Consider the following 27,915-nt stretch of genomic DNA (forward strand, 5'->3'; position numbering starts at 1 on the left):
GATGCATTTAGAGAATCTGTCGTATATTTATGAACTCATCTCATGCCAATTAAATAGGTGAATCTCATGAAAAAATTAACATTTGTTAGTTTACTAAACGAGCAATGCTATGATTTTTACAACAAATTATATCCATTTCAGCATTTGATATTAAAAAAACGATCGCTCAATTGCGCTCAATCGTAAAATCAAATTCGTAGTTGGGCGCAAAAATTATTTCCTCCAGGGTCGCCACAGAAGTCAAAGTTCGCTCTGTTGTGTCCCGTCGTCGGACTTTGACCACTATTCCACGTGAACACGAACGATGAAAAATGAATCCTGTTTCAATTGGGAAATTTGTTTCCATTGAGTGAATCACAGAAATTTTTCTTAATCAAGAATAAGAATTGGATACAATAATGATCGAGAAACACTGCTATAATGAATTCTAGAATACAGAAATTCGAGTTTTCCAGTAATCATGCACCTGTAATAAACAGAATTGTACTACCTCATTATTTTGTCTGTAAGCCATTCGCGAAATAATAGCAATAATGAATTCGTTAGAGGTTTGATTCTTGAAAAAATCTCTTACAAGTTTGAAGCACAGATTGACCTTGCTTTCAATAATACGTCGCAAATATAGGATATAAGGTGTGTTGTTACAAGGATAGGAAGAAAATAATTTTATGGTCCGACTGATCTAAAATCTGGTCATATTTCGAAGTTTATTTTATAAAAAGACATTCTATTTTCGTTTTGTCTTACACTCTATTTGTATAATAGATAAAACAGCAACACAATGTTGTTTCGTACATCTGTATGCACCTTATATGATCTCGTTAGCACATACACATTGTATGCAGACCCGAGTAGTCAATTCTGACCCTTTCAGTTCAGTGGGTGAGAAATACGGCTGGCTCTGGCAGCGCCTCATCGAACTGGCGCGGCATCTGTTATTCAATGTGCGCGTATGTTAGACACCAGTGCAGCCAACCCTATTTCCGACCTACTAAAATTAGGCAGCAGTAAGGCAGAGTCCACTTTACTCAGGTGTACATAAGCTAGTTAGCAAATTTAACAGGTAAAAACTCGAAAATGTATATAAGATAGACAGGTATACCTTTTTGTTGTCATCGTTACACAGGGGGTTGTTTTCTCTTATAAAATACTTAAAAATTTCATAACATAGCCTTCCTAGATTTCGTAAACTAAATCAATGGCGCTAACAAAGTGTGTCACGTTATTCATGAACCCAGGCATTGCTATACAAATTGTGAAGATACGATATTAGGTAATACTTTACCTAGCATCCCAGGTTAAAGGATGCTAATCACTAATCCTTACTAACATAAGACACGTGGAATTCTTGTGAGTGTAGCCAAGCAAACATTACAGCGTGTGAATCTATTGCCTAAAAATAGACATCGCTAACTGGCAGTTATTTTCACGTATGTAATACGCCAAAAAAGGTACTTCACAATATAGCCATTTAATTAAGGTATCAGAGCCAATAATTTTGCATTGGCCCGCAATTTTCATTACTCAATTATACATATTACCTACGTGATTTTATATGTATATATGTATATATATATATTATATACATGTATATCAATACAGGGTGGTCGACAATGATCTAGTGTGATTACGGGTATGACGCATTATTGTCAAATCCAATTCACATCAATTTATTCATCAGGCGTAAAAACACCTGAAAATTGAACTTCACGATACCGCAGAGCCATAAACTATTTTTTTTTAATGTATTGCCGTCAGTTTGCAACTATGTCAAACAAGTCACAGAGTCCTTCGTTTTCACTAAGATGAAAATGATAGTCCTTCTCTCCCGGTGGTGGACTGAGTCTCACCAAAGGTCCGCAAACTGTAAAAATATATGTAAACAAAAACTTTAACATGAAGTTGGATATTATAATTGATGTTTTCAACTTGAAAAAAACTCAATAACTGATGTTTCGATGTTTCGAAATCTTGACACGAAAATGAAGAGAAGTAATCATTTTTATACGCGAGTTATGCCCCATTTGACGAAAAAAATGTAATATCCATATTTTCTATGTTAAGACATAATATTAAATTTCAAATTTGATACCCACATTTACCTTCTAGTGTGAAAAATACAGGTATCGAACAGTGCATGAAATACCTTTCAAACTCATGCCATATAATTTTTTTTCAAACGGTAATTTAAAAACGAATACTACATCGTGGTTTATACCAGTATGATCAATGTATATTTAGTAAATGAATACAATTTTTTTTTTCAAGATTTAAAAATTTGCAATCGACAAAGAAGAGCATGGTCGAAGAATTCAGATAATCAAGTTTACAGCAGATTGGTACTCAAAAGAAATTATATTATATTACTTCAAAACCCGATGCGTCTTTGTTTGTTCAATTATCTTAACTACTTTGATAGATATAGCTGCTAGAAAATAGCGTTTGAAATAAAATTGAAATTTGACGTATTACATAATCAAAAATACAGATACCAATTTTTGCAGTTAAACACCTCTCATTTGTTCATTGAAAGCATACACAAAAACGTCTCAGGAAAATTAAAACTGTCAATCGATATTTTACTCGCAAAGTGTCCGGCTAGACATGAAATAACTCATACGAAATTTTCATTCCAATGCTCGCAAAATTGGTGAGTTTGCCTTTCTTTTGTAGATGCAAAAGCCAAAAGGAAGAATTATTTGACATATACTGACATCAGGTTTAATCATAAAATAAATATGGCTTATAATACTATGGGTTTCAGAAGATCTATAAATTACTTTATCGAAACAAAAACTTCATAAGCGACTTCGAGAATGGCAAATAAGAAGACATAATAAATCATTTACAGTTGTGTAGTAGATGTAGTAAAAATTAAAAACGACAATATAAACTTACAATCTGAATAAAACTCGTCCAGTAGGTCCAAATCTGTTCTGACAATGTCTAAGAAAACACAAAAACAAATGAAAACACAAGTGATGAAATGAATAAAATTCAGGACATTTTAAACGATATGAATATTTTGTGTTTAAGTATATTTTACCTGACGTTGCTACATCGCTGAGTATAATTTTCGCTTCGAGTAATTCTGGATCCTCTTCCTCGTCTTCGTCTGATAATACAGGGTCTACTTTCCCAGCCCCTCTAGGTGGCCTGAACAGAAGCAAAATGGAATTAGTTTTAATTTGCATCTCAGGCAATTGATTTGCAAGAAACATTGTATTGAAGATTTCTCTTCAATTCCAGCTGATAAAAACCTACACAGGGAACAAGATTTGTGATCAATGAATAAAATTTCTATAGAGGATATTTGTAGGGTCTGATCCAATTGAACAAGCCTAAATTTACGACTTTCCATCCCCCAAATAAGACCCTCATCATTATTTTTCGCCTTTTGCAGGTCAGAAACGTGAACTCACCGGTTCTGATGCGAAAGCGGCGCAGTACCTTTCTTCAACTCATTTTTTTAATTAATAATATTTAAATGCCTTATGTTTTACCTTCCAACTTTTCTCTTTGGCTTGGATTCCTCCTTCTTATCATCTCCATCCTTTTCCCTCTTAGTACCTTTAGATTCTTCTCGAAGTCTGGCCTCAAGTACTTTGTTGTCATAACATTCAGCGAGCTCTGGCTGAATCATGTACACCTTAATTTCTTCCGATGCACTCTTCATGGATATCTCGTAATTAGGATTCTTAATTTCATCAAGATTCTCTTCTATTAACTGAATGTCAAAACAGAGGACCAACAGTTAAATTATAAATTTTACAGCCATATTTACTACATTTTTTTCATTTCGCTCCTCTTTACCTTTGCAATATTTGGTACATTGAGTAATGTGTCCGGTGGAGCTTGAATACCCAACACAACTTCATTCTGAAACTTTTTCTTGACATCCTCATACGTGAGGTAAGCGTATCTCTTATTTGTTAAATCACATTCGATGTTCTTTACACTCTGTTGAATCCACTGGGTATGCGTGTCCAACAACTGTTCGTGTTCCTCTAGTTTCTTGATTTCATCCTTCAGTTCGGTCAGCTTTTCACCAACTTCTTGTGTGTTACACCCAGGTCCAGCACCTCTGATGATACGTTAAATTTTGTAATACCATAATCATTAATTCATCAGTGTAATGAATATTAGATGGTAAATTCGAAAAGAGCAATGGCCAATGAAGAAGGAGGTTCAGGGCAAAAATTAAATGCGGCATCATCATCAGCAACAAGTATTGAAGCATAACTACAAAATTCCTGTATACATTTAACTCTGAAGGGTTGGTAGATTTGGAGTTCTGTAAAAAAGGGATATTTCTTAAAAGTATTTTTCTATAAACCTGATGAAGATATAGTAGAAACTCGATTATCCGAACGAATTGGGACAGAGACTAGTTCGGATAATCGAACCGTGGGTTTTTTGGATTGAGATCACAAACAACACATTTTTACACAAAAACAGTACATACATATATATTAAGATTTGACATACATAGTAACGTTGAAATATATGTGTGCGTGTGTGTGTGTGTGCGTGTGTGTGCGCGTGCGTGTGTGTATGCATGTATTTTAAACACCTGAAAAAACTCGAATGCCTTTGTTTATATTTTTTTATGACATCGTCAATTTTATATCAACGAACGTCTGTAACGCGTTTTTGCATGCCCGCGATTTTCGCGAAGATACATTGTTGCTCACGGCGGTGGCAGCGAGCAACAATGTATCTTTCGCGCCAATGTTCAAATAATTGAGGGTTCGGATGATCAAGGTTCTACTGTATTTCAATTTTATTTCTATTTTAAATGATAAGTCTCTTGAAGCCGTATGAATGTATGCATAACTTTTTTGAAGATCTATAAAAATAAGGTAAAAAAATGATGTTTCTAAAAAGTTAATGTTCCAATACTCTATCCTCAGGCAGCCAAACGATTCCATGATATCCAGATTCTTCAGAAAAAATTGCACAAAAAACTGCCACTGAAAATTCATTGTTAAGAAGATAAGTGAACGAAGATTTGAAATAAATATACATGAGCCTTAACCACTAGCATTAATACTTGTGGAAGTTAGAGAAATTTAATCTCCAAATTATCATAAATTTATACCACGGTAAAACACGTTTCAATGACAGTTTCTTATGCAACCTTTTGTGAAAAATCCGAAAATCAGGTTGCGTTGGTCGCGTGAGGATTCAAACCATTGAAATATTGATTGTTTGGAAGCATATTTTTTACATAGTTTCCTTAGCTTTTCGATAAAATCAGGATTAACAAGGGGAATATACGGTTATTTTCACATGAAATAAATATATTGATGAAATTGAATAAAATTCAATGACTTCTTTCAAATTTTCGAAGTTTTCAATATTTTCTCTGAAATTTTGTATGACCAAATCTATGACCAAATAAAAATCTGGACGAAACAACATAGGATTGGAACACCAAATAAAATTCACTGTATAAGACAAGTACCGAGAATCATTATCAAGCGGGAGGATCCAGTAAACTGAGGTAACTCCATGGCTTGCGTTAAGTGCCGTGATTATGAATCGATACATAATCAAGCAATTGGATGGTGTGAAAAATCTTATCACTGGACGGGTTTGATGTTGATTGCGAAGATCTCTGATTGCAGTGTGTTAGAATCATCAAAATCTTAAATCAAACGGTCTCTCAAGCATGGTTTTTGAATTGTATCACATTCAAATATGTCACATTTCCTTACAGATGTTGGGTATGTGGTTTGGCACCGTCCCATTGAACCAGCCATTCTTCTGAAATTACTCTTTCATTTAATTAAACCACAATTGCAAGACCATCATTTCTATATAAAGTAGAAATTTTCTGAACTTTACGACATGTTTGAACTTGGAAACTATTTGATATCTGTAGTACACTTTCATCGTAATACTTTTTGTTTTTGTTTATGTGTATCCAACAGCTTTTTCTATTACTTATAATTCGATCAATGATTTATAAATAATCATACTCTAGTCTGAAAATCAATAGCAACATTGATGTATTGAAGCAAACGGAAATTCGAGTGATATTAAACAAAACGAGCAAATGAACATTGAAAAATTAAAAGCCCGAAATTGAAATGTGCACATTGTTACAAATATGCAAGTAGCTTGTGCCGTGCCTTACTATTTGAGTGATAATGCAATGATATTTATCATGTCCAAACTTACTTCCATTGTATGCTATTCTTGCTTTTTTTCTCAATCAGCCCAATTCCCTCGAGTACATTAGTGATGTCGTATATTCGTCTCTTTTGTCGCACCTCCAGTATATCAGCGGCCTAAGGGAAAGTGTTGGCACAGATTAATGTATCAGTCTTGTAAAAGTTTGAACGTTTCATGTAATAACCATTGAATAATCACACGCAGTCAGAAATTTTATTCTCATAATATATAAATTCAAATTTCGAGTGCTTTATCTATCATACAACAATAAAAATGTGTTACAGGTTAGGAAACTAACGAGATTAGTTTCTTCATTATGAACTCTGTATTCAACTGTGGTTAACTCCAAACCCTTATAAAATTTACCCGCATTGTAATTCATGAACTGGAACTCGTGATTTGCACATTGTCTGGCATTTTTGTCATGTTGTTTTTTTTTCAAAATTCCCGCAAGAGGAACCACACCAGCAGAAAACGTACACATATATGCTCATAATAAGTTAACCTAGATCTCGCGGTGACTTTTTGCTAGCTTACGTATCGACGCCGCTCACCACTTTCAGGTCCAATACTCCGTCTTTCGCCTTTTGTAACAAAGTTACAAACCGCGTCGTCAGCAAACCGAGTGACTTTTCGAACCTGCTCTGCTGATTGTCTGCCATTTTAAAAGGCCGTTGTCAAAATTTTCAAAACGAAACGCACTCCTCTTCGAAATTGCCGCACGCGATACGCCATCACCGACTGGCTGAACTCAAACTCGGGTTTAAATCATAGAGGGCGTCTTCTTGACCGAAGCAACATAAACGTATAGGTATGTGCTGGAAACGGCCGCAGGACCGATTGGAGCCTATAGCACGGTTTACAATGTCCGTAACCGTAAACGTAACCGCTTCAGTAGGAAGTTAAAGGATATGAAAAACCGTACTATGGTTTACAACGCTGTCTGCTGGCGCTTAAGTATAATCCGCTTCAGTAGAATCTAGCCGAATTTGAACGTTCTACTGAAGCGTTTCTACGGACAGCCAATCAGAATGCAGATTATATCCGTCCATCTCCCCACCCCCAAGCACACAAAACGAAAGGAAAAATAAATCATTGAAGATACGACAGCAAGCAAAACAATGGAAAGCTTCGATATGAAATTAATTGGACTAGTTGAAAAAGCCCCGTGCTTGTATGATAAAAGTAGCGGTGATTATAAAGATAGGGTAACAAAAAAACAATACGTGGTTCCGTATTGCCCGGGAGTTGGATATTTCAAGTAAGTGTTTAAGGTTACTTCATTTTGTATGTTTATATATAAACATATATGTATAAAATTTATACATAACACATTTTATAACAAATTTAATAAATCTTTCCCAAATTCATTGACGACAAACTACTATATTTCTTCATAATGTGTTGTAAAAATATAAGATACAAGCTTAAAGTTATCTTGATATTTTGTAGCTGAGGATTGTGAGAAGAGGTGGAAGTTGTTGCGTGAGCGTTTTTCACGGGAAAAGCGCTGTGCCAGAATTGGTCCACCATCGGGAGCTGCAGGCGGTGTTTCCGACAGGCAGCCATCAAGCTATTTCAAAGCGATGCAATTCCTCGATTTGCACGTCAAACCAAGAAAGTAAGTTTCATTTTTCGTCTGATAGCAAATTAAGACTGTTTTTATCTTGGAAACATAATTGTCTTTTTCTATCAAATTTATTGACCAAGGACAAAACGATGTTTCACAGCTGAAATTCGCTTTAATGATCATTGTTGAATGTATGTTTTATACCTCGATTATTTTACAGGACAATTGGTAATATTCCACAATGCTCTTCCCAGAAGAAAACATTGTCTTCGGATGAAGAACCAGATATGGACCCGTCAGCGCATGATTGGGATGTGTATGAATTTCTAAATTCGAATGATGAAAATCAGTACAAAGAGGACTCTATCGGCATGATTATAACAGATGAAAATGGAAAGGAGAATTTACCGCCCAAGAAAAGGCGAACTGTCCCATTAACGAATCCTCCACAAGAAGGAAATGGAAAAAAAGTGAAAAAAAACAACAATGAAGATCTGATCGAAACGGTGAAAGATACATTGAAAACCGTACAGCACTTTTTGAGCAACGACCAAGATACAAAATCTGATATAAATTGGAATTTTTGTATGATGTTGTACAGTCAAATGAAAAAATTATCAAAGAAAAAAAATAAGATGGCACGGAGACGCATACTAGAGCTCATGGATGTAATTGAAAGCGACGATAGTGATTCTTGTATATTTAAAAAATTTGAATAAACTTGAATAGGTTATTGTATTGTCCTTTTTCTTTTCTGTCGAGTAGCATAGGACGAATCCACCAACGCCGTTTCCGCCTTTGTTTTTTTCTTTTCTTTATCAGAAAATATAACACTGTTACTAACCCTAAAGTTGCTACTGCGTACGAACGCTTTCGTTTCATTTTAAACTGAGCTCACACTACAAACCATAATTAATTAGCAAAATTTACTTGAGTTTGAGGTTAGAAATATTATTCTGCATGTAAAGAAAAGCTCAAACGCTATCCGTTGCAGATGCAACCAACAGCGAGGCCATACATTATGGAGGTTGTAAACGAGTCTTGAAATTTCTACGCAAAATGAAACTTCTACCGAAGCGGTTACGGTTACGGACATTATAAACCGTCCTTATAGCTGAGGCTGAGATAACTCGACTAATTTTATCAATAATTATGCCACATCAATGATCCAGTAATGCAATTTACCCCATTTTATTTTAATGCGGTTAAAAAAATAAGTTTCGGTACTAGTGAAGCTGCTGAAATTGTACCTTGCGCTGCTACCGAACGCTCGATCGAGGTTCGAGAGTAGTCTCCACATCGGGGTTTTCATAGTATTAAGCCCCCCGCACACAACGCTTGTTTTGCTGCTGGATTGCTTGCTAGATTTTACCGCTGGGTTCCAAGTTGGCTGTGGCGCTGGGTGCAACGATGGCACCCTCGTTGGGTTGGCTTCATACGATGCTTGTCGCTAGGCGTGCTGGCGTGCAGGGAGCCTAGAGAGAAAGTATAGGCGAATACGTAGTCCTAGCATTTCTAACCTCAACAGTACCATGGACGCTCGAGTGCAACAAACTATTGCGGCTGAAATAATTCGACGTAGGAAAGCATTTATCGTGTCAGCTGTAGCAACTGCTTTTAAACGTAGACATCTACTGAAACAACGAAAACGTAAATTGTGGAGTCGCGAGTGGCTGTTACGGCGTGATAGAGGACAGAATGTTCTAAATATGGTATTTCGTGAGCTCGGGTATGTAACCATATGATTTTCATTTTATTTATTATTACTTTTTTGGATTTTCAATTTTATACTTGACTTTTCAATGCATATTTATACTAAATTTTTGTTTAGCCCTGAAGATCCAGCCAGTTTCACCAATTATACTTGAATGATGGAAGATGACTGGAATGAGTTGTTGACACTTCTGACTCCGGCCATAAAAAAACAGGATACCGTTATGCGTCAAGCTATATCACCGAGGGACAGACTCACTGTGACTCTTCGATATTTAGCAACGGGCAATACCTTTCAAGATTTGAGCTACTCCACTCGCATAGCCGCGAACACAATTTCAAAAGTGATTGACGAAACTTTAAGAGCAATAGTAGAAGTACTCGACTCAAAAGTATGGAATTTCCCATCATCGCTGGAGGAATGGCAGGTTATCGCTCACAAATTCGATACTTTATGGAATTTTCCTCATTGCATCGGTGCGCTGGATGGGAAACACATCAATTTTCGTCCCCCTCGAAGTGACGGATCGATTTACCGTAATTATAAGGGAAAAGACAGCATTGTGCTTCTGGGTCTTGTCGATGCTGAATACAGATTTTTGTTCGTTGACGTCGGAAGAAATGGACGTATGCACGATTCTGCTGTTTTGCGTGAGAGCCCATTATGGACTAAGATCAACGATGGAACGTTGAACTTACCTGCTCCATGTGAAATTCCAGGCTTTTGTTACAAATTACCGTACGTGATTGTCGGTAACGACGCATTTGCCTTGAAACCTAATTTGTTAAAGCCGTATCCGGATAGAAACTTGACGCTTGACAAAAGAATATTCAACTACAGATTGAGCCGTGCTCGCAGAACTGTTGAAAACGCTTTTGGCATACTGGCAAACAGATGGCGCGTTTTACTTTCTACGATATCTCTCTCCGTTCAAAAAGTAGAGAAAATAACTTACGCGTGTGTGCTTTTACATAATTATTTAATCAATAAATCTAACAATGATTCCAGTCAATGGTACGTACCGCATAATTACAGAATCTCAACCCGAGTTGATAGTAATTGTAATGCAGTACAATTATCCGAAGGGCAGAATGCCTCCCTATATCTGAGAAATAACTGAAGCAGTAATGAAGTTCTAGAGATACGAGATAAATTTTGTGAATACTTTAATACTACAGGCATAGTGCCATTTCAATATACCGCTATTGAACGAGGTAACTATTAGTCGTTGCTCTACGAGCAAGTTCATAGTATTTATTCATTTATTAATTTATTTACTAGCACTGCGGCCGCGGCTTGTATTTGTATTTGACAGTATTTGTACAATGTTTATACAGAAATAAATAAATGCCATTACTGGTTTTATAGTATTCGAATTTTGTTTGTGTACGAAAGACTTTTGAAAATATCTCTTTGACTAAGCAGCATCGACAATTGAAAAAAGAATCCCTCCAAAATTACACAGATTCTCGAGTTTTTGGATATTCGCCGAGGACTTCTGGGAAATTTCGAGAAATTCCGGAGAGTGTGAATGGCCAGAGTGTCGTTCGAAGTGCAAGCGACGAAGGGAACGATTATATTTTTTTACGACTTTTTCTCAACGATTATCGAAGCTGGTGTCACAGAGAAAAGTTCGACCGAGAAAAATCCATAGTTCCTGAGAACTGTGAACTGTAGTTAATTTTTGTTCCTTCATCGATCTTGCCGCTTTGCATTGACCTTAATTTTAGCAATTGGAGTAATTTTTAATGCTTACAATTATACATAAAGAATGACGTGAAATATTAAACATAAATAACGAAATGAAAAAACAAACAGGAGACTTATGGAATGGAAATTTATAAAAGAAAATGAAAATCAAGATTTTTTGGTTGTCGGTGATGTCAAAACAGGTTGGTGTACTCTTTTTCTGTCACTTTCTAACCAGAATTTATTCCCCCTCGATCGAACAAGATTTTACATCGAAGAAATTGTCATGATTGTTTTTTTTCGATTTTTGAATTTTGAAAATTTAAGGAAAACGTGGAAAACAAAAATTTCCTTCGTTCATCATTTTTTTCTGGTTTGTTTGTCGATTTTTGAAAATTGAAAATTTAAGGAACACATGAAAAATGGAAATTTCTCATTTATCATTCCCTTCAGGCTGCTTAAAAGTTTTTTTTGCTTTTCTACGGAGATAAAGGCACGATAGGGTGTTTTTTTCGACTTTTGAATTTTGAAAAGGAACACGTGGAAAATAAAAATTTCTCGTTCGTCGTTTTTTTATCAGGTTTTTAAAAATAGTATTTTGCTACGCGCAAGAAAACCATCACGAAAAATAGCACACGTTCTATCACCGAAATCCAGCACGCGACCACGCTTCAGAGCCATCAGAGGCGCCACTTTCTAGCAGCGCTCCCAACAGAGCAGCCATCCTAGTACCCCGCATGCGATCTATCAGCAAAACAAGCCCCGTGTGCAGCGGGCTTTAATGTACGCAATAATAAACCTAAATCATAGTTCTCGTTTCTGCCACTGGCTGCGCAAGTACTCAGGACGTACCGTTGTTATTATTATTATTACACGTAAACATACACCATATACTAGCTCGCGAATGTTAAAATTAATTAAATTGAATATAAAATAAAAATTTATCTATTTAAAATTAATTTTAAGAAAACAATGGGTAGGTGTTGTGCTGTTCATGGTTGTCTTAGTGGCCGAAAGGCAAGTGAGAATGTAGAGAAAGTGGCTTTATTCAAAGCACAAAAAGTGAGAAACCTCAAAATAATATTGAAAATTTGTGTTATTAACAAATAATTCTAAAATTTATGTAGTTTTCTAAAATTTGAAAAATATTTTTATTTATCTGCTTAAATATAAAAATATATATTATTTTTAAGGATGTTGAATTGCGTAGTAAATGGAGCTCAGCTTTGGGACAAGAATTAAAAACTAGCAGTTTTATTTGCGAATTACACTTTAATCCAGAGAATGTGATTAAAACTGATCGAGAGATTTTAAAAGATGGTAGTGTATATGTGTATGAATACCAGAAAGTTCATTTGAGGAAGAAAGCTGAGCCAAAATCACATACTAATGACGACAATGAAAACAATTGTAGCTTGCTATTAAATAATGATTCTTCAACAATCTCTGATATAAATGACGATACGACAAGAAATATATCAATTTTTGTTGGCTGTGACGAGCATAAAAAAGAATTAACAATTTCATAATAATGCGGGGGCATTTTCTAGTCAAATGTTTTAATAAAAGTGCTACGGAGAGAAAAGTTAAATGTAAATCCTAAAACTTTGTATTTAATTCCACATTTCTCAGAATATTTTTTTCCAGAGAGGTGTCAATAGCAACAAGACTTCCCGCGTAAGAATTTAAACGAGTGCTTCTTAAAAAGTGGCGCACTCTACCGGCAAAAAAATCTGTCCCCTAAATTACGACCATTCGTTCAACATTACGTTCAGACTCCTTGTATCTATACTTCGTGGTATTCTCGATGAATCGCCCACGCTTCATGCCGGAGCGCGGAGAGATCAAATGTGGATCGAATGCTATATTTTTCTATTCAAGCATTGCCGTTTCGGTGCGAAGTAGGCTTTCAAATTCCTAGAAGTTCGCTGGCATGTAGTCAGGCAATAAATTTCATGACTCAACATCAGGTTGATACAGTTATAGCATAATGAAAATTTTGACTCCAAAAAAATCGAAACATTTATTTGCAACAGCTGGATAGTAAGACGTGTACTTGACTTTCACATTATTCCTAATTTCGAAATTGAAAAATAGAAAGAACATATTGTTAATGTAAATAACTAATCGCACTTTTACAATTGTTCCTGCAGCTTCAGAGACTTCTAAAAACAAATTAAATGAATATGTCAGAAAACATTAGCAAAAACAATATAGGTTGCAAGTACAATATCTGAGATGATATCTGTCTTATTCTACTGGAACAAAATTTGCAAATTTACAATTGGGACACTCGACCATACTAACAAAATTGCTTGGCTTATTATCTGTGTCTTTCGAGTTTCACCACGGATATATGCAGTCCTATTTCTGCGATTTTACCTGAAAGTTTAGAGTTTAAGCCCTTTGTCCTATCTGCTAACTTCCAATTGCTCGGGCCACAATAAACTAATAAGGTCGACCACGTGTCAAAATACCACGAGTCAGGCTCGTGCTTATTGTTTTTGGCCCAAATTTCTAACCACGAGTCTCACTCGTTGTAGGGCAAGGGGTTAAAGATGTTAAATCCTAAGATGCGATCTTTAGAGCGCTTTTTTATGCGCGCAAATGGCTACGAAACTGATATTGCAAGAACAGAATTTCTTTCAAAGTCATTATTAGAAAAAATGATGTCGTTATGAGAAATAACATATGCCACAGAAATTTGAGCAAATATTGACGAGATTTGCCAATAAAATCGGATGTGAATTTAAGTGACTATGCGTACACACGCACCACAATTACAGTTTTCTGTTGAACATGACTAATTTTGTTTTACGGGGAGACTTCAGTTAAATTTTGGTCAAAATCGGTTTTTCAATTCGAAACTGATTGAAAGAAGTCGTATAATACACATTTCATAATATCAAACGTAAATTTAAATAAAAAAAAATGGAAGACAGTTCAAGAGAAAGATTTTTTCCAACGAAATCAAAAAGTAAAATGTATTGCTGCGTTTCGAGTCTGTCCACGGACGTAAAAGCCTGGTCTCTCTCATAGCGTTTTCGAGTGAACACTCCAGATCCCCTCTCAGAACGCTCTGAGAGCAGTTCCCCCACTCTTGGAATTCTGTCCGAGCGATCTCGGAGCGATCTCGCCACGGTCTTACATATTACGTATATGTCTTACATACGGCCATTTTGTTATCTCAAGCATCATATTTTTCTGTTTTTCATAAGAATTTGATATTGATACTGTACATCAAAATTAACAGTGGATATCCAATAAAAATAACACAACATGAGCGAACAAAAAAAAAAAGAAACTTCCATTTGTGTTCAGGAGGATTGTGTTAGATGACGACGAGGCAGGTATTGAAACAGATGCCGGCGTGTTATGCGAGGTTATGATAAATGGTAAGAGGGTACAAAAATGTATTTCTTTTTATGAAATTTGCAGAATACTATAAAATGATAAATTTATCAATGCAATTCATGACCATTACACTCATTTATTCTTGCCCATAGGTACAAAAAACATCTCATATGTTCCCAAAAGTTTTCTGTCAAGCCTGGGTATTGAACTGCCTAAGAACTTGCACGGTGAGTTTTTGGAAAACTGTAAAAAAATTTTTACCTTATAACGATGACAAATACATGAATGACAGTCGTTTTTTTATAGATAAAGAAAATTGCTCGTCCAAAACAGTTGATACTTCCGGGGATAACCTAGAACGTGACGTTAGTATACAAGCATCTGGCAGCACGACTGCTATTCGGACTGTTTCGCATGTATTGCTGCCAACGTTCAATAGCTCCAATGCTACTGTGAAGTGGGATGACCATGATACCAAAATGATGCTCGATCTGTACGCCGAAAACTTGAACCACGTTGGACCATTCAAAAAGTTCAAAACAAAAAAAAAGATGTGGGAACACATTGCGGTTGACATTTCAACAACCTTCAGTAAATATGTAAATGGTCAACAATGCGAGTCACGATTTAAAACTGTAAGGAATCGTAAAGGTTTAGCTGTTACTCATAACAAGCAGTCAGGCAACGACGCGAAGGTTGTGCCGTACCAGCAGGAAATGGACAACATCAGAAGTATAGACGACAGTGTTCAGCCTGAAGTTCTTGTGTCTGTGGGTAACACCCGCGTATTGAAACAAAAACGAAAAGAAGATGCTGCAAGAGGTGGAACTAAAAAAAAAAAACAAGATCCTCTGCTCGCTATGTATGTTGAATTGCAAGAAAAAAAAGAAGAAAACAAAGAACGTCGGCATCAAGAGAAAATGAAAATCTTCACGGAATATTGTCTGAAGAAGCAAAGTGAATAAAACTGATATTTATAGAAAATTAACTGGTTGCACTGGCGTGCACCAAGTGCAGTTTCATCCTTTTCTGCCATAGACTTTTGAAAAATATGATAATATACTCTGTGTGCACCAGTGCAACCAGTCGAATTAGCTATTATAATATTACGTATGATCATCACATTATTATTATATTTTTTTGTTATATCCTTCAAATTTATTTGTTATATTATTAGTTCAAACTTAAAAAATGTGATATTTACTCCCAACCTGTTAAAATAAGTCTCATCCAAAGTATCACAAACAAATATCACTGGATACATTATCAATTCTCACTTTAAAAAATATCCAAAAAAGGGCCAAGCTCAAATTAAATTGCAGGAATTGCAGTGATACTTGTTTGCGGTATTTTGATTTTGAACATTAAGAGATGTGGCCCCGACAAATATTCGAACCGAGCTTTGTTGCACGACAAACTTACTTCAGGTTAGAATAATCAAACCAGTGAGATTATTTATCGGTATCATGTCACGTCAATGTTGTGATAATGTATCCTGTGATATTTGTTTGTGATGTTTTCTTATCATTCGTTATAATGTTTGATAAGGTTAATTTTTTAGTCAAAAAATATAAGCAACGACAAGGTTTTATAAAATGTATTTTTATTTCTGTTAATTAACTCCACATCATAATTTTTCAACCATCAATTTTAATAATTTTTCATCTTTAATGATCTAGACCTCAACATTTTCGGTAGGTGAATATTTTATGCACCATATCAGACATTACAGTAATTATTTTTTACAAATCTTATAAATTGACAAATGATGTACGTTACAAATCGCAGTGCTTCTATATTTACATGAATTGCCTGGACAGAAAATTGCGTTTCAATACACCTAAACGCCGAGCTTCATCGTTTATAATAAACTCTGCTTCAGGCTCAGGTTCTGCCATGTAATGTTCAATTCCATCCAAGAAGTCGTTTCTTTCGATACATAAATTATGCATCACGCAGCATGATAGTATAAATTTCGATGTCTTTAAAACACCCCACATATCTGTTCTTATTAGTTGCCTGAATCTTTGCTTTAAAAGCCCGAAAGCATTTTCGATTAAAACTCTTGTTGAACAGAATCGCCTGTTATATTCTCTTTGTTCATCTGTTAAATTTCCGTAATCCCGGATCGGTGTCATCAGATTTTCACATATAGGATAAGCAGAATCTCCGAGTATATGAAAATCTGGGCCCATTGATAGCACGGTAGGGCGAATAAATGACAAAGTAAATACTCTCGCGTCATGAATTTTTCCTGGTATTCCAGTAAACACATCAAGGAACTTCTTCTTCGCATCGCATATTCCTTGCAAAGTCAATGCCGTTGTATCGTGACGATTAACGTAGGTCGACTTAATTTTATGTGCGGGTGTACGGATGTTTATAAACGTACCATCAATGCATCCGCATACTCCTGGATATCCTGCAATCTGAAATTTATATGTATTGTGAAACTCGTTCTCGTTGCTGCCCCTAATTATACCTGGGTGAAAATATTCCCTAGAATCTGGAAAAAATTTTCCAGAATATTTTAGACCAATGTAGAGGAGATGTGTTTTAACATGTTAGTCAAATATTCGCTACCTTACCTCCTCAAATTCCTCACAAATGTCTTGTTTCTCCTGCAAGGTACGAGGATATCTGATAACCAGTGGACCCAATTCATCTGTTAAATAAGTCGTTACACTTTCTATCATTGCGTGCGCTGTTGACAAACTCAAACCAAAGAGTTGAGCTACAATGCGGTAAACAGATTTGTTACCTGCAAACCTATTAAGTCAAAAAAATTAATAAGTCATCGCAAAACAAAAAACAAAGTATCATTAATTATCACTCACCATAAATAACATAGAACGTACTCTTCAGCAGTTTTTATTCTCACACCACCGAAAGGTGGTCCTTTGGGATAATGTTCGCTCTGTTCGAATAAAGCTATTAAATAATTGCAAGTTTCTCGCGACACTCTGAAATGACTTTTGAACTGTAAAAAAGAAAACAATTGTAGTTCAAGCATCCAACTTCCTTGGAATTCAATAGTTCAATAAATAAAGATATTGTGAGGTTATGTACGTACTTGTTTATCGTTATAGTGGTTAACAACGTCAGCGATGTAATTTTGGATGCGCGGAATTTTTCGTCTTCTATTGGCGATATTCCGCAATAATAAAATATCTTCTTCATCATCGGAATTCTCTGACGAAAATAACTCCTCGATTATTCGCACTTCATGAACTGGCTCTGCCATACTTGTTTTGCTCGAACCGCTCTGACCCCTGCTTTCCGAGCAGATTTTTGTTCATAGACCAATCAAAATTTAGTATTTCAACCGTCACTCGAACATGCGGTCGCTACACTCAACCTGCTCGGTTTTCACTCGAACACAAAACTCGCTCCTGGAGTGCTCTGAGAGCGTTCACTCGAAAACGCTATCACTCTGCATTTTATTAGCTGACAATGAGAGGAAACGTGTCGGCCAATCAGCTTGTAGAGCAAGAGAGACAGGTTGGACATGATCGAGCAGGCTGTGACGTCGGAACGGTACCTGGTGGAAATTTCCAGATGTTAGACACCGGAATCGTTCACACAGCTACAGTTAGACTCACATCAGTAGTGTGGGTCACCAATTACCGATAAAGTATTGAAATACACCGGACAACGGGCATTCTGTCGCTCTAATCGAACGAACCGAGGAAGGAGTAATTATTGGATAAAAGATTTAATTAATTGGCTTACTTTTTGAGAATACTCTGGATATAATGACTTGCAGCGTAGATTGGTGAGAGGATTTAACGGAATGACTGATTTTAATATATTTGGATACTTTGATTAACTTGGATTTATTTTATAAATCCAATATTTCCAGTCACAAAAACGGAGTTACATAGTGTAAGATCTTAAATTAATATGACAAAATGGAGCTGAAAGCTCGCTGGACTTTTGGGTAGAGTAACGTTGTATGAAAAGTTTAAATGCAAAAGGCAAAAGGATTTTACCGCGAGACTGTACCGGAACAAGATGACGAATCTGGTGGTAGAAACCAAGAGGACGATCCGATGATCGGTCGCCGTTTTTATAGGTGTCGATCGTTGCGCAGAACGATCCTCTTCTTTAGATTTTGTCAACTTTTGCGCACCTCCCCCTTTTTCTAGGAATTATAATTAGGGCACGACATCTTCGCCGCATGCACGCCTGTGATCTTAGTTCTTTAGCTATTACTATATTGCAAGCTTTTACATATGGTATAACGCTGCGCTGGTGCGGTGGTGTAGGTGCGGGGTCGTTGTTCTGTAATTTTCCATTCTGCGTGGGCTTTGTTGTTGGGGCGCAAGCCCCCCTTGGCCCCTCGGCTACCGTGCTTCTTCCCCCCGTCTCGTGCTTTCAGCAGCTATTTCCTAATATGGTAATCGCAGTGCGTATGCGCTAGTGGTGACCCATGTTTCGTGGTGTATGTTAGTGCCGCGTGCATTTTCGGGGTCACGATGCGCTGAATTCTAGTTCCTGTTTACTTTTTGAATAGTCCTACTATCCTGTTCGTTACAAAGTCTATATATTAAGATTGTCATATTGGTTACTCGCCGTTTGTTGGTTTTATAGCGTGTATCTATACATATAAAATTACATATGTATTATAATTGATTACTGTCGTTATTCACCTGGAGTACAATAGAGATTGTTTATGAGACATAGTTGCTATTTGCTTAACATTGTTAGAATCGCGCTGCTGCGAATATTCTGAGGTGTTTGTGTTATAACTATCCTAACAGATTTAGGATATTTAACAATTTGATAATTCATAGTTTTAGAGCAGGTTTACATGTGTGCTTTCGTATATAATTCTATTCTGTAATTATTAATTCTTATATTGATATAAATCGGCTTGGAAGCTTCTAGAACGTTTTTCTTATGTTTGTTAGTTGCCTGTTACTGGGCGTTGCCACGTATGCATCTTTGAGTTTATTGCGAGTTGATTTACCTTCAATCGTTTCGTCGGTAACTCTCCTAATGTGTTCTCTAGATGAAGCTCTGTATGGCTTCACATTGGAGATCTGCATTGCCTTCAAAACGTTGCGCGTGTTGCCTACAATACGGCGTTACGGAGGAGAGTATAATTCATGCTGGATAATTAGTATTCACGGTTTTGAAGGTTTTGCACTCTCTGGTTTTATGGATTATTGCAGCAGTGCTATCTTTACATTATATTGGTTATACATTCATCTATGGTTTTACAGTCTTCTATACTCCAGGCTATATGGTATAGCGTAGGTTGCTTATAGTATAGCTCTCAGCTCCGAATGCACAAATGGCATTGTCGAGTGTTATATAATAATTGGATATAATCGTGTTAGTTAATTATGGTATTAATATGATAGTGATATATAATAACGTATAATAATATTATAGCTCTTTGTAGTGCGAAGATCTCGTAACATGGTTTTTAAGCTTTGGTTAGTGAAGGTCATAGTTATTTCCATCTAGGGATATTCCAAATAGTTGGACAGTTGTTTTAATTCCTTATGGTTACAAGGTTCTCGTACTTCGAGTTTGGTTAGTTGATAAAAGTAACATGCAGTAATAATAGTCGATAAAACATACGGACGTTCCGGTCGGATGTTACACCACTCACATGTACAAAACTCCCGATGCCATGCAACCCCAATTGCATTCGGCGACTTATTTTGCTATAGTCAATATTTTCAGATTTTTTTACTTATATCTACGTATAGAGATATAGTTTACTGCGTCTGGTTTATAAGTACAAATAATTGATATCAATCCTTTTTTTTTCAAATAAATTTATTTAACATTTTTCACTTTAAATTTAGTTCGAAGTTGACTTCGAATCTCATTGATTGATGAAAAAATTCGATCTTCGCCTTCGCTCGTCTGAGCTCAGAGTAGATTCAATTGTTTATTTGCGAGTTTCCCCAGAAACTTCTTTCGCCCGAGTCAGATCCCGTTCTCGTGAGGAAGAATCGAACATTTATTTAGAGCTCCTCAGAACTATTCATGAGGTGCATGAGGATTGGTTGATAAAACAAACCTTTTCTTCTGTATCAGCTCCCATCTTGGTTATTAATGCAAAAGCTACGGCTGATCAAGTTTTTAAAGATTTTTGTACTTCCTTGACATGCGTAGGTTAACCTACACTTGCTTTATGAAGGAATAAACCTAATTAAGTGAAAGACAAAAAAAAGTAAAATAGATTTTCTACATTGGAATAACACAAAGATTACATGAAATTGTGTTTCAAAAATTGCTTTCCTGCAATCATTATTTTGTGCAGCTGGTCTCCATTTTGTAGGTTCGAGGCGGGGTGACGCTTTATTAGTCGAAATCGGTTTTCGGTCAGTTTGATTTTCTGCGTTGTACCTAACGCTTAGTCGGAATCGGGTTTCGGTCAACTTGATTTTCTGTGTTCAATCGATGTCCACAGTATTGAACAGGACAGATTTTCTTGTTTGTTCCTACGTGTTTCATATTATAGCTCCATCCTAAATCACCGCTCGGAAATAGTAATGGAAAAGTCATTGGATCAACGTGATGCGAATATTTCGGCACATATCCAACTGCACGGTCTTGTTTTGGAAATACTTGTACTTCTATATTTTCAGATACTGCCCCGTCATCTGAAACGATCAGAGCTGCTAGCTCACCACAAGTTGGCGCATTGTACCGCCGTCTATCGTCTTCCTTGAGTGCTATAAAGTTTAATCTCACCAGGCTTTCTCCCTTAACAAATCGCACGTACGTTGTTTTAAAATTTGCTGCATAAGGATTGATATCTATTATCAGTCTACCAATAATTTCTAACAGATTTGCTCTTCTTGCGTCATTTTCTCTCAGCGCTAGCTGAGTTTGTGCGTCGTAGATGTAAATTTGTCCATATCTCGGTCGGTTATTGTTTGCGGTCTCTAAACTTGTAGATATTTTGTAACTCACATCCCCGATTATTTTCATCACATATGGTCCTGGATTCCCCAGATCTGCCACGGTACAATTGAATGATGCAAACGCAAACGCGTCATTATATGATCGTATATGTTGTCTGAAGTGTCCTCATACTTCGTCATTCCCTTCTCGCAGACGTTGAAGTACATCACGATATTTCGTTAATGATGGTAATGTTATTTTTCCTCCATGACAGCAATTATTTGCCACCCTTCCTGTTTCATATTTGAACCTTTCTGCATTACAATGTTTACATTTTACGTTCATTTCACCCATGTCTAGTTGCTCCACAGTTTTGAAAATGCCTTTTTCAATATCCCCGTTGTAACGATGCTCAGCAATGATTGATTCACTGTTCATTGCTTCCACTCGTTCTCTGTGTCTGTCTAATTCCAACCTGTCTCTGCTATCTTCTATTGTTTGACTGAATACAGACAGTTCCTTTTCCATCGATGTCAACGTATTACTGTCACTTAATATTTCATTACAGACATGAATTTCAGATACGTTATTTTTGCTCATAAGTCGTTGATACACTTCTTTTTCGTCTGTCGTTTCATCTACTCGTTGTCTCTTGCTGTCCAGTTCAATTCCTTCTGTGCTTACTTTTCTTTTTTTCATCAATCTAAGCTTCCGTTCGTTGGTTGAAAATTAGTGTTCCTTCTCTATTGATATCAATCTATCTCCTTGACTTGCTGAATTATTTTTGCTACCGCTCTGCCTGTTATTTTCCAAAATCACCTTCTTTATATTATTTTTTTTCTCTATATTTGTGTTGCTGTTCACTCCGTGAAACACCTCTTTCTCTTGTGGTCAACATAGATCCTGGTCGTCCTCTTGCCTGGTTATAGGAATATTTGTTTATTATTATTCTATGGCTTATTTGGTTATTCGCACTTACAATTTTATTTTCCTTTTTCTTTTGTGATACGTCCGACCATCCACCGTCTCCATCGCCTTGTCTGCTGGTTGAAACTCCTCCTTTCTGTTCGTTGGTTGAAAAGCCAGTATGATATTTTTTGTTCGCTTCCCTATATTTTCGCTGCTGTTCTCATCGTCTAATTTTTTGCTCTTCTATGTCCATCACATTGGTTGGTCGTCCTCTTGATTTATTTTCCAAATCAATAATCACAATCGATTCTTCTAATTCTTCGACACCCTTCGTTGAATTATTTTTACTAACGCTCTGCCGGTTATTCTCCAAAATCACCTTCTTTATATTATTTTTTTCTGTATATTTGCGTTGCTGTTCATTCCGCAAAACACCTCTTACTCTTGTAGTCAACATCGATCCTGGTCGTCCTCTTACCTGGTTATACGAATATTTGATGGATATTATTCTATGGCTTATTTGGTTCTTCGCACTTACAATTTTATTTTCCTCTTTCTTTTGTGATACTTCCGACCATCCACCATCTTCATCGCCTTGTCTGCTGCTTGAAACTTCTCCTTTCTCCATTGTCATTGTAAATCCTGGCTGTCCTTTTGACTGTTTGGTGATATATTTAGATTTACTATTATTTGATTGTTACTTTTGATACTTATTACTCACTATCTGAATTTTGTTTTGGTTCTGCAAGACATCAAAGTGTCCACTGTCTCCGTCGCCGGTGAAGAGTAGCGACAATTGTGTTTCATTTTGGGATCCGATTCGGTGTGGATGAATTTGTTCTTCGCGATACATGATTAAACATATCTTAAAAATGTCCGCAGCTGCAGCTAATTCTGCTTCTCCCCCGTAAATTCCATTTTTATTCATATGTGATTTGTAATCACCAGGTGACCTAATCACGGCACCGTTTGACTCATTACCTGTAATAAAACCCGCAAATCTAGACCAATTATCCACTATATTTGAAACGATACTCAGTCTCACCTCTGCGTGTCGATCTTGAGTGCCGTATACACAATACGCCAGCGCGCGTAAAGACAAATCCCATCGGGAATCATGTTGATAATTTTCGTTTGCATGTTCATTTTTTGCGTGTCAGAAACAGATACCTATGAAGATATTTGTCAAAGACTGTCATAAACAGCCGATGACAGCTGTCAAAGAAAGTTTTGTTTGCTAGATGGTTTTTGTTTTGTTTTCGGCATCTCACCCCACCGCCAACTTCATGCGTATACTATTGTTATTATAATCTTTTTTATACTATTGTTATTATAATCTTTTTATACCTGTTCATTTGTTCGAAACTTTTTTATTAGATAGAGTGAAATTTACAGTAGCTGTAAAGGAAATAAATACATACAATGTTTATTTCTGAAGGAACGTCTTTTCTACACCTTGTACAGGTAAGGGAACGTACCCATACTACGTGACCCGTTTAAGGGGGGGAGCGGAGTCTTTAAAATACTACAATCAGTCACAGGAGGGGGGGAGTGGCTCAGCTTTTTGTCACGTAGTCGATTTTACTGAGAGAAATCTCGTATTTTTTAAACCTGTATTTGAATATAGCGCGCAGTGTTTAGTGCTTTTTAAACTCACAGTTGGTGGCGCTGACGCACATATGCCGAGACGTCAGCCAATTGTAAACAGACACTGTTTGTCAGACAGTTTATATTTCAGTGAAGTTAATACTACGTGAAAAATAAAGGGGGGGATGGGGGGTCTTGGCATATACTACGAGAAGTCACCGAAGGGGGGGAGGGGTCGAAAAATCTAAAAAAATAGGTCACGTAGTATGGGTACGTTCCCTAAGGAAAGTATGGTCGAATCTGTCCTCTGTGAAATGCACATAGCTGAGGTATGAAATGAATAAATAACGATGTCAATGGCAATTGTGTACACTCGAGCCATTTTAGTCTCTGACCCTCAGCCTTTGAATTCTAAATTGTATGCTAGATGAAAGTTCGCTATCTCATACATAGCACAAATGGTAGTAAGTGAAAATACTTTATGCCGAAGAAATAATACCAGACCGTTGAACTGTTTCATTTCAGGTTTTGATTTGGTTAGGTTGTCTGTACGTTTTAAATTGTCATATTTGCTTTGTACAAATTGTAAAATTCAAAAAATTGATATAGGTATGCATGGAGATGAGGCAAACTGTCGGTGTATTTATCTACAATTTATTTAAAAATATATTACTTACCGTTTGAAAGTAATTTTCGATGTTTCTTTCATTAGTATTTGGGATTTACTTTTCTGGAAAATACGATTAAAACACCCTAAGACTGCACAACAGGATATTTTGCGTGGTCCTCACCTTCACACGATAGTCCGTAGATGACATCATTTAAATTTTTGTTTATCCGTAACACGGGCCGGACAGATGTGAACGGAACGCGGCAGTGTTCCCAACCCGTCCGTGGGGGGCTATGTGACCAGGGCCGTGGCATTATAGTACCGAACAAAAAATTATAGTACTTTTTTGAAAATGTTAATAATGCAATAAAATCACGGAATATTATTTTTATAAGTATATTATCCCTATCCATTACAATACGCGTGCGTACTTACATTTAATTGTACGAATGACCAGAAGGTACTTCTTTGAATTATTTTTGTACACACTAGGAATGACGGCAGGAACTGGCGGGAAGCGGGAAACGGGGCGCTCAAATCAACACCAACGCGCCTGTAGCGCGATTCTGTAACTCGTTATGCTGTCGTTATGGACTCATAACGACAAGTTTCGTTATGCTACCGACCGCGTCGCTATTATAACGACAAATGCGATTCTGTACACTATTCTTAGCGAGTTTTGTCGTTATTAGTAACGAAAAGTGTCGTTATGATGTCGTTACGGTGCGAGCGGATAGCGAGGCTCAGAGACCCCCTCGGTACGCTATAACGACGATTATAACGACACTTTGCACACGAGCTAGAGGAGTGGTGTGCGTTTCCCATATTTTTCTCGACTCCGAGAAAGTGCTTCGAAAAGTGCTCCGAAAGTGAAAAATAATTACGACGTTTGAAATAACAAGTAAGTAAGTTGAATTTTGCAGTAATTAGGAATTATCAATGCAGATTGACTTCAGAAAAAACTGTAGAATAGATTTCATTATTTTCTAAAAAAGAATAACATAACCTATAAATTGTAGTGTTGCTCCGAAGAACCCACAAAGTTGCTTCCACAAATATAATTATTCATTAATTTCATTAATAATTCATTTCTACTATTAAGTCTATTATTTACGCTGTTTCTTTGATTATCTTCAATCTCAAAGGATCATGGTTATCGAATACCTTGCTTGGGATGTATTCGTTCTTGAGGAAAGATTACGTCGACTCGAACGTCGTGTGGAAAGAAGGCGACTGAGAGATGCTCAGAATCCTTTTCAGTTACCACGAGAAGAGTTTCTCAGCCTTTTTCACCTGCCTCAAGAAGCTGTGATGAATCTTGGTTAACACCTTAAGCGCAGTCAAAGCGAAAATATTTTTCACTGTTCAGCAAAGCAGCATAGGTTCAGTTTGAGTTTTATATACATAATATGCATATTATATTTAGTCTACTTTTTTCTAAATCAACATATTTTCCATCAGGTGATGCTGGATATCCGTTGGAGCCTTGGCTGTTAACACCTCTGGCCAATTTTCCTGAAGATACGCGACAACATCAATATACACAACAACTATGTAAGGCTAGAAGCGTCGTCGAGCGGTTTTTTGGAGTTTTTAAATCTGTATGGAGATGCTTGTCATACCAGCGAGTCTTGATGTACGAACCAGCGTTCGCAGCGAAAATTGATAATGCGTGTGCAGTACTGCACAACATGAGAGTGCAACTACGATTAAACAATGAAGATGACGAACAACTAGCACCGATAGCTCATCCTGTAGAGAATGATGTTGATCTGATGGATCAAGATGAAGAATACCACAGACGAGGACCACGCGCTTTGGCTCAACGAATTCAACAACAAATTATGAGAGAAAGATTTACCAACTTCCGTGATGCGGAAGAATAGAATACAGAATATGGAATGATGTTTATGGTTAAATTGCCAACAAGTATAATGTTTAAAGGTGATGAGAGAAATTAACGACAACAGAGTCAGGGCGGTGTTACGCTCCGACGTACCGCCTTGGCGTACCTTTTTCAAAATTCCATGTCATTTCATTTCTTTAATATCTTCAATGCACAGATATTATTTCATCAAAATCTCATAGGCTCATAGGAGTAAGGCTCCGGTCAAGCATCTCTAGACGCCAGGTTCGATTCCTGGCTCCGTCGTTAATTTTTCAAAATCACCAATTTTTCGAATTTACATTCCTTCAACTATAATGTTTACAATTGATTGTACATAAAGAAATATTCAATTGTGTTTTTAAAGTATAACTTTATTTTATAAAAAATATTCACCTTTTTTAACCTGAACAAAAAATGAAAACGCGAAAAATCTTTATTCTAAACTAGACCTCAATTTTTTTTCAAGTGGTATTGTTTTTAAATAGCTTTGCCTCCATGAAATTAACAAACTCAAAGACTTCTTGAAGTATTGAAAATATTACAGCTACAGTTATGATTTTTAGTAAAAAATGGGAGTAGTTATATAATTTTACTCTTCAGAATATTGGTTCTACGCGAAGAACCCAATGGTGGTCCATGCAAAAAGAATAGTGAGGAAAACGTAGAAGCAGTAAACGCTGCATGGGGATTCACAACACGTGGTCAAAGGGCTCCTTTTAAGAGTATGAGTGCAAATAAATTTTTTTACTCTTATTAAAATTTATTAAAAGTATTAAACGGTGTTAAGATATAATAACAATGATGATATTTATATTTACAATGTTCACTATACGATGGATTTGCACTGACTGTGACTGAGTGATTGTGCGCGCCTCGATTTAAACCTTCATGCGCGCCACCGCGGCACGAATTTCAACTATTTTAAGGCGAGTTTCGATAAAATTCTAGTTACTTACTAAGGATTTGTCACAATACGTCACTTCCTGTCGGTATCCATAACGACGATTCGTTATCCCATTCTGTAACGTCGAAGTGTCGCTATTCGTAGTTACGGAATCGCACCGTCGTTATGAGATTGTCGTTACACGCGGCGAAATTCGTTATCGTTACGATAGCGTTCCGAATCGTTATTCTTATAACGAGTTACAGAATCGCGCTACTGAGCCCGAACCGTGCATGTCAGCGCCCTCCGCAATAATGTGGTTAAAATTAAAAACCACATTATGGTGAATGGCGCTGACAATTTTTTGCCTAGCGCGAAAAGATTTGAATACGTTTCTTTTGAAAAGTATTAAAAATCTTTTTTTTTCGAAAAGTATTAAAGAATTTTGTCCCGCCAGTTTTTGTATTACAAAAAAAAACTTCTTTTTACACAAATTTCCAAATTATAGTAGATTTCCGTCACATAATGAAAGTTCTATGTTACATAGTACGAAGTTCATATTTATGTGACATCTACTATAATTATGTGACGGTTGGGAACACTGGAACGCGGACTCTGAGCCTGGAAACTGCCATAGTGTGGATTTCCACGGGGCGTCGGA

At 36.5% G+C, this 27,915-nt stretch overlaps 5 protein-coding genes and 2 long non-coding RNA genes across 12 annotated transcripts; 4 read left to right on the plus strand and 3 right to left on the minus strand.

Annotated features, from left to right (window-relative positions):
• Positions 1-688: 688 nt before the first annotated feature.
• LOC124218695 (transcription factor E2F5) lies at positions 689-7,101 on the minus strand. Of its 2 annotated transcripts, none has more exons than XM_046625384.2 (7): positions 6,735-7,101; positions 6,187-6,296; positions 3,814-4,084; positions 3,504-3,727; positions 3,047-3,156; positions 2,899-2,946; positions 689-1,864 (listed from the first exon to the last, which is right to left on the minus strand). In XM_046625384.2, the coding sequence occupies exons 1-7, from the start codon at positions 6,840-6,842 to the stop codon at positions 1,755-1,757; spliced, it is 981 nt and encodes a 326-aa protein (XP_046481340.1). In that variant the 5' UTR covers positions 6,843-7,101; the 3' UTR covers positions 689-1,754. The 2 variants fall into 2 exon arrangements, with proteins under 2 accessions (XP_046481340.1, XP_046481341.1); XM_046625385.2 differs by lacking the exon at positions 6,735-7,101 and adding an exon at positions 6,547-6,689.
• Positions 7,099-8,486, plus strand: LOC124218698 (uncharacterized). Its single transcript, XR_011177116.1, has 3 exons — positions 7,099-7,441; positions 7,633-7,801; positions 7,971-8,486. It is a non-coding gene; the product is annotated as an uncharacterized lncRNA (long non-coding RNA).
• Positions 8,487-9,113: 627 nt separating this feature from the next.
• LOC124218696 (uncharacterized) lies at positions 9,114-10,834 on the plus strand. Its single transcript, XM_046625386.2, has 2 exons — positions 9,114-9,479; positions 9,582-10,834. Exon 2 carries the CDS (start codon positions 9,619-9,621, stop codon positions 10,582-10,584), a length of 966 nt encoding a protein of 321 aa, XP_046481342.1. The 5' UTR covers positions 9,114-9,479; positions 9,582-9,618; the 3' UTR covers positions 10,585-10,834.
• Positions 10,835-14,212: 3,378 nt separating this feature from the next.
• Positions 14,213-16,677, plus strand: LOC124218995 (uncharacterized). The gene is made up of 3 exons (XM_046626028.2): positions 14,213-14,548; positions 14,660-14,734; positions 14,814-16,677. The coding sequence occupies exons 1-3, from the start codon at positions 14,539-14,541 to the stop codon at positions 15,470-15,472; spliced, it is 744 nt and encodes a 247-aa protein (XP_046481984.1). The 5' UTR covers positions 14,213-14,538; the 3' UTR covers positions 15,473-16,677.
• LOC124218994 (putative nuclease HARBI1) lies at positions 16,259-17,887 on the minus strand. 2 transcript variants are annotated; one of them, XM_069136115.1, is made up of 4 exons: positions 17,581-17,887; positions 17,366-17,487; positions 17,096-17,276; positions 16,259-16,936 (listed from the first exon to the last, which is right to left on the minus strand). In XM_069136115.1, the coding sequence occupies exons 1-4, from the start codon at positions 17,749-17,751 to the stop codon at positions 16,307-16,309; spliced, it is 1,104 nt and encodes a 367-aa protein (XP_068992216.1). In that variant the 5' UTR covers positions 17,752-17,887; the 3' UTR covers positions 16,259-16,306. The 2 variants fall into 2 exon arrangements, with proteins under 2 accessions (XP_068992216.1, XP_046481983.1); XM_046626027.2 differs by having other exon boundaries at positions 17,345-17,487.
• Positions 17,888-17,919: 32 nt separating this feature from the next.
• On the minus strand, positions 17,920-24,848 carry LOC138190974 (uncharacterized). Of its 3 annotated transcripts, XM_069136117.1 has the most exons (7): positions 24,551-24,848; positions 23,332-23,684; positions 23,008-23,267; positions 22,825-22,944; positions 22,357-22,764; positions 18,240-22,296; positions 17,987-18,048 (listed from the first exon to the last, which is right to left on the minus strand). In XM_069136117.1, exons 2-5 carry the CDS (start codon positions 23,393-23,395, stop codon positions 22,507-22,509), a joined length of 702 nt encoding a protein of 233 aa, XP_068992218.1. In that variant the 5' UTR covers positions 23,396-23,684; positions 24,551-24,848; the 3' UTR covers positions 17,987-18,048; positions 18,240-22,296; positions 22,357-22,506. The 3 variants fall into 3 exon arrangements, with proteins under 3 accessions (XP_068992219.1, XP_068992218.1, XP_068992217.1); XM_069136116.1 differs by having other exon boundaries at positions 22,357-22,944; XM_069136118.1 differs by lacking the exons at positions 18,240-22,296; positions 22,357-22,764 and having other exon boundaries at positions 17,920-18,048.
• A 178-nt stretch (positions 24,849-25,026) lies between these two features.
• Positions 25,027-26,734, plus strand: LOC124218996 (uncharacterized). 2 transcript variants are annotated; one of them, XR_006883291.2, is made up of 3 exons: positions 25,027-25,388; positions 25,629-25,865; positions 25,945-26,734. It is a non-coding gene; the product is annotated as an uncharacterized lncRNA (long non-coding RNA). The 2 variants fall into 2 exon arrangements; XR_006883290.2 differs by having other exon boundaries at positions 25,027-25,384.
• Positions 26,735-27,915: the final 1,181 nt, after the last annotated feature.

This window comes from Neodiprion pinetum, chromosome 5 (genome assembly GCF_021155775.2).
Source record: "Neodiprion pinetum isolate iyNeoPine1 chromosome 5, iyNeoPine1.2, whole genome shotgun sequence".
Taxonomy (NCBI): domain Eukaryota; kingdom Metazoa; phylum Arthropoda; class Insecta; order Hymenoptera; family Diprionidae; genus Neodiprion; species Neodiprion pinetum.